The sequence below is a fragment of the Arachis hypogaea genome, chromosome 20, assembly GCF_003086295.3.
Source record: "Arachis hypogaea cultivar Tifrunner chromosome 20, arahy.Tifrunner.gnm2.J5K5, whole genome shotgun sequence".
Classification (NCBI taxonomy): domain Eukaryota; kingdom Viridiplantae; phylum Streptophyta; class Magnoliopsida; order Fabales; family Fabaceae; genus Arachis; species Arachis hypogaea.
Genome location: NC_092055.1, coordinates 20778035 through 20784999, shown reverse-complemented (window position 1 = coordinate 20784999; position 6965 = coordinate 20778035). Strand labels below are relative to the sequence as shown.

The 6965-nt window shown below is 33.8% G+C and overlaps 1 protein-coding gene across 1 annotated transcript; it reads right to left on the bottom strand.

The window, feature by feature from the left end:
• Positions 1-1918: 1918 nt before the first annotated feature.
• Positions 1919-3909, bottom strand: LOC112785569 (uncharacterized). Its single transcript, XM_025829029.1, has 4 exons — positions 3900-3909; positions 3446-3606; positions 3066-3272; positions 1919-2206 (listed from the first exon to the last, which is right to left on the bottom strand). The coding sequence occupies exons 1-4, from the start codon at positions 3907-3909 to the stop codon at positions 1919-1921; spliced, it is 666 nt and encodes a 221-aa protein (XP_025684814.1).
• Between the last annotated feature and the right edge of the window lie 3056 nt (positions 3910-6965).

Genomic DNA, 6965 nt, shown 5'->3' with positions numbered 1-6965 from the left:
CTTATTTACCCATAATCAATTTTCTCAGTTGTAGTACCAGACAGATCTCAGCCGGTACTGCCGGTCAAAATTCCACTGCGCACTTTTACGCAGAAAACTATATTTTTCGACTCGGAAAAATTCACTGAATCCAAATATCATATTTAAATTATCAAATTCCAATTGCCAAATCTTCCAACCATATTCGCTCCTATTTAACTTATTATTTACTAAATTTCGGTTAGACCGGGTATTACAAATACTAAATTAAAATAGAATTACAGCTCAAAAAATAACCACCCACATGTAGTTCTGAAAAATTTGCTTATCCATTAATCACATTTCAGCTAGACGCACAGTTAAAAAAAAAACTCAACAAGAGGAACATAATCTCAATACCAAGAGCAACTTCAAATACTTTTACATAATTCATACCATTCAAAGCCTATAAATCAGTAAATTTTAAATCAAGACTAATTTGACAAAAAAAATTATCTAAGTCTCAAGTTCTCCTTTTTCAGAAACTCTCAAACCACCATGGAAGCATCAACTAAGTACAAGGTACAACAACAACAAGACATAAAACCATTCAATAACAACATCCATTAATCAAACAAAAAACTTGGAATATTGAGATAAACCAATTAAATTTAGTTACTCACAATATTACGTATAATCTGAACCATGAAAAAGTGCATAAAAATGAAATTGAAACAGAAGACACCTCTATTAAAGACACATCTAACAAAAAAAATATTAATTAAAGACACATTCAAGCAAGTTTTAAAAGAGGACACATCCATTAAAGAAAAGGTCCAAAAGAAGACAAATCAATGGCTATTGCATGAAGACAGTAACACATAGAGGTTTCTGAATAAGAAGAACTCAACATAACTAGCCTGATCAAAGGATGCCAGTAAATTACTAAATGAAAGTAATTTGGTTCAGTATGCACTAACAGTAGAGAAGGAAGCACCTTTCAATAACCTTTAAGAAATTAATCAACATCACAGGCAGAACCAATACGATGAAAAAATCAGTTCAAATCAGCAAGTCAAACATGTAAACTTCATTAAAAATAGGAACATCCAGTTATTTAGCAAAAATTAAAGAACACCTCAATTGAACCACTAATCCTAGTTTATGAATCCTAGGACAGTGCAGAGAATCATCTATTGGATAAAACCCTAAGCATCGAGAACAATGGAGTGAAGGAGCAGCAGCAGCCCGTGATGAAAGATGGGAAAAAGCGTCGGCACGTCGTGAGGTTAGTGACGGACTACACGCGTCCCAACAGAATGATGGTGGTGGCAGTGCGACGTCGCGGGTTCGAGCAGAGGCGGCACTGGGCAGCATTCTTCAAGCGGATGGAAACGGCATCAGAAGGAGGTTCAGCAATGGGGGAGGGGGAATGGAAATATACAGCGGTGGTGAAGAATGACTAGGTGGAAAAGGAGAGGGAAAAATTTGAATTAGGGTTAACTGGGATGATTGGGGTTGTTTTTTTTTTGTTTGATGGGTCCAGCCCAATAAAATTGGCAGAAGTTGGCAGACCCTTGTTGGTAACGTAGCGGAGTTGTACAAAAATATACTAATTAATTAAGCATTTAGCAATTAATACGAAACACTAATTAAGCATTTCTACAAACATTTAGCGCTGGCAGTTTTGTAAAATCGAACTGATACAAAACATAAATTATATAACATTTCATGATAAATATTTATTCTAACTAAAGTAAAAGAATAAGGCACTACATTAATGATAATAAAGTTATGGGTTTATGAGATAGCGTAGGATATCCTTAACAATAATAACATTTTTATATCATCAATTATTGTCACACCTTAAACAATAAAATAGTCAGCTTAAAATTTTGTATTTGTACCTGTGAAACTTGTTGAGTAGCCAGCCAATTGCACTAGAATTTTACCTCCTTCCTTAGAAGCTATATAGGACTAGCACTTGCAATTGTGCTTTAACGGTATCCAACTCTTCTTGCATATTTGGACCACAAGTAGATGATGTGCTAGCATCATTTGAAGAATCTAAATTCATCTGACTAATCCTTGTAGTATTGTTCTTGAAAGCAATTGTTGGAACAACTCCCATGCCTAAACCTCGAACACGACCAGGGTACTCTTTCCCAAAAACTACTCCAAGAGCATCAAGAGGAGAACTAACGGTTGATTCCACCGCTTGTTGACTGCTATGTACTTCAATCTTCTCCTATATATATAAAAAGAAAGAGAAAGGATCAGACATATTATTATCTTATAAAAAAGAAAGAAAAAAATATAACTAAGTTACTTATTGCACTTTAGTCTTACTGCTATTTCTTTAACCTTTTCATTAACATAACTTCCATCTTCTTTCTTGTGAGTGATGTCCCACATTTGAACCCTACTAACTTTTTTTTGTCTCTTTTGTCTAAAATTCAAGAAAAATAGAAAGACTCAATCAAGAAATAGCAGCCTCAGCAGAAATTTCAAATCATCATCATTATTATAATAAAGTCAACAGGGACTTGGTTTTACTGGTCGACATGATGGACTAGCTACTTGCATTCATTCATATATAAAAAATCATAGGTATCATGATAGAGTTATAAAATATAATAATGGCAGCAAACTAAACAATGGGTGTATATCCCTAATAGGTGTACATGGAAAATAGTGACAGCAAACTAAACAAACTAAAAAATGGGTGCATATCCCTAGTGGACATGAAAATAGTGGCAGCAAACTAAACAACGGGTGCTAAAATAAAACCAAGTAACAGCAAGGGGCATGCATTAATTGATTACCATTTCAACCCTTCTTCTTGTAATTGATTTAGCACCTGAAGTATGAGGAATTATTTGTTTTTGCTGAATTTCTTGGTTCCAATTACAAAGATTTTGCAAGATAAATTTGGACACAATTAAATAGAATTAAACATGCATTCAACATATAACAAAGCTTATAAAAAGAGAGCCAAGAAAATAATAACAATAATAACAATAATAATAATACATATTCCAAAGGTTGTAAAATTAAAAATAAAGCAAAAAAGGGGACAACATTTAACTAGGAGAGTAAGTACTTGCCTGAGTTTCAGACTTCAAACGATATTCGACGAATAAAACCCATTGATCAAGAGTATCTTCTGGTGTATTATTTATGATCTCAGTTTTACTCAACCTTGGATCATAAAACTCATTCCAAAGCTTTATCCTATGTTCCCTCCATTTTGCCAAGCGATTGGAGCAAAAATTGTTGGCCAAGCTATCACTCACTTTAAAGCAAAATCGAGCCTTCAATATAGAATAAAGAATATATATTAACCAGCAAATATAACTAAATAATGGCAAAGAAATAAGCTTTAGAGTTTGAGTAATCTTCTTACTAGGAAAAAAATATTCCATTGATTTTCAAAAAAGTTCTCTAGAATGTTTGACCACTTTTCAAAATTGATTGAAAATGCTACACAATCAGTGGCCAATTGCCCATAAACTCCTGCAAGGAGTTCGGTTGCTTCTCCTATTGCTGCATGCTGTTTATCAAAATTGACAACTACATGCAAACCTTCTGGCAAATTATGCACATTCTTCACTAATAAATGAAGGCATGTATTATCTTCATATTCATCTAAAATAGACAAATGAATATAAATAAATGAGTAATTGAGTGACTAAAGAATAAAATAAATAAACAAAGCGTGTGATTTAAGTATTATGAAATTAAACAGGACACACGTTGATGCATAAAATGATATTAAATTAGCTTTTAGTTAACTTTGTGTCATATATCATATAATTCATGTTGATGTATATTAATTGATGAAATTAATTTGATAATAATAACATATTATAACATCTATACATCTAAAAATACTAATAAAATATCTATATATACCTATGGCATCAACAGTCCAATAATACTTAGATTCATGTCCACGTTTACATTTAGGTTCGGATGGATGCTTAGATATAGTTGGAGTAACTGATGATGGCTTAATTAGAAGAATTTGAAGCTACCAACTTGTCTCGGAATGAACTTGCAGCTACTGACTTGTCTCGGGAGTAATTTGCAGCAGTTGCCGACTTATCTCGGGAGAAATTTGCAGCTGTCAATGTGTCTCAGGAGGAATTTGCAGCTTCTGCAGACTTGACTTGTGATGCATTTGAAGCTGCTGACTTGTCTCAGGATGAATTTGCAACTGCTACTGACTTGTCATGTGAAGAATTTGCAGCTGCTGCTACTTTAAGTAGATTCTTGTACCTCTTTTACTTTGGCATATCTGCATAATAGATCAAACCAATAATTAATAGGTATAGAATAAAATGTGCATCAAACCTTCGTAGTTCCATCAAATAAATAATTAAGAAAGCAAACTTAAATATAAATTTCATACTGTAAATTAATTTAACATACTAACTATTCTGACATGTGTTTGTCTTCTCCAATGTTATCATCTAGTAGTTCATCATCTCTCTCATCTCTTAACAATGATAGATTATCACCATTTTGAAACAAAGAATCTAAGTTTTGCTCTAATCAGGGCTCATTCTCGCATGGTTCATCATCTTTATTTCTCCTCATATCATATGAGTCTCTTGGCTTCAAATGCAGGACAACGCTCTAATCTTTATTCATTTCATCATTGACAAAATACACCATTCGAGCTTGTGAGGATTCAATATATGGATCATCCTCCTCTTGGTCACCACAGTGTATTACTCGTGAAAAATTAACAAAAGTAAAACCCTAACTATCCTTTCTATAACCCCATTCTCTAGTGGTGTCAGCCCATTTACATTTGAATAAAGTAACCCGAAATTGGCCATTATAGTTTAGTTCTATAATATCTTCTAGTTTGCCATAATATAACAAATCAACATTCCTAACATTAGCATCATCAGCGCTAACAACACAAGGAGTTGAAGACATTAAGAAAACTCCACTATTCTAGGTCTTTAACCCATTATCTCGATTGGTAGTTCGAAAGGAGAACCCATTGATACTAAATGTAGAAAACCTCTTGGCATACCGTGATGGACCCCTTGCAAAGTATCTCAAATCCTCATGCATAGTATTCATAAAGTCTAGGTTCATAAGCTATTATGATGGAACAATATATTAGTTATTATATTCACAAATACTAGCTCAATATTAACAAAAAATTATCACTTTTCTATTTACCTGCAGAGGAAACCAAGTAACAAAATATTTATTGACTCTTTTTTCTATCTCTACATTTGAAGGCCTTCTACCCTTATATCGTCTTTGTACAAAATCGTTGAAGTCACTGTTAGATATGAAAGTTTAACTCTAACTAAACAACTATTTTCAATTAAATAAAAAACATGTGAGAAAATCTTTAAGCACTTACTCAATAAATGGTTGGACATATGGACAATTTAGAACCATATAACAATGTGCTTGTTTTTTTTTTATAGGTGACAACTCAAATACTGTGAAAGCTCCCTTAGAGTTACCCATTTGTGGAAAAAGGGAATCCACATGTGTACTATAATTATCATCCGGACGATCATCAACACGTGATGGCCTATTAAATCTTGTCTCAATCCCTTCTAAGTATCGAGAGCAAAATGTAATAAGAGCTTCTTTGGCCACATATTCCTCAACTATAGAACCTTTTGATTTAGCTTTGTTTCGTACATAGGACTTTAAATATCCTAAATACCTAGTTTGTATAATGGGCTTTAGTAACCAAGATATAACTAAGTGACAGGTTAAATAAACAATGATTGAAAAGAGATATTTACCTCTCAATAGGATACATCCACCTATAGTGTACTGGTCCTCCAAGTTTTCCTTCATCGATTAGATGATAGGTTAAATGAACCAAGATTATAAAGAAAGAAGGAGGGAACAACATTTCTAAATGAAAAAGGGTAAGGATTATTTGAGGTTGGAGCTTCTCAAGTTCTGTAAGACTTAAGCTTTTAGAGCACAACTGTTGAAATAATGAAGACAACTCTATTAGCACTGTAATAACTTTATCTTGTAGCACATTACGTATGGCAATGGGTAATAGTTGCTGCATAAAGACGTGGCAATGGTTGTTGATGAATTGAGTGGATATGGCATTACAATGTAGGTTTATATGGTAAGAAATTTAAGTTGGTGAAAATGAGATTTTATTGAAAGTGGTTAAAACCAAATTTTGGTGAACTTTGGACATCCATAATTTATTCCTTAAATTCTGGATTGATTTGTGGTTTGTTGCAAGTAAAAGATGGTTTTAAGAACTTTTGATTGATATCAATTTTGTGAAAAACGGAACTTCGTAGAGAAAGTTATGGATGTTGCAAGTTAGAGGTATAAAATTATGTTGCAGGATGGTAAAAACTGGTTGCAGAATGCTTTTAGGTATTCTGCCCATTTTTTTTCAAAACACGCCCACCCACACGTACCCGTGGCTCACGCGTACGCGTGGCATGGAATTTTGGTGACGCATGCACGAGAAGCATGCGTACGCGTGGATATTGTCTGCTGCAAAAATCGGTTTTGGCCATTTTTAAACCAATTTTCCACTTCTAAACTTCCATTTTCTTTCCTTTAAGGTTTAAGATATGGTTCTAGGTTCTGTAGATAAAAGAAGCTAGGAAAACAAGATAACTTGAGGGTGAAGAAAGTTGTAAACGGTGGTTTTTATGAAGAAATTAAGAATGTTAATGAAGTTTAAAGTTAAGGCTTGTTATTTGATGATGTATTTATGATAATTGCCATGGCTTATGAATAATGATATCTGAGATACAAGTTTTCCTGGGTAAGAACCGTGGCTCGCCACCACGTGTTCCAGGTTGAATCTCGACACTCTGTTGACCCTACGTCATAAGGGTGACTGGGCACGTATAAATTCTCTGGTATGGATAGCCTCCATTAAGTGATTATATGATGAATGAATGTGAACTCTATGCATAGACTCTTGGGGATGCACGACGGGGGACAGTCTAAGGTTTTTGGACTTGTCGGGTTAG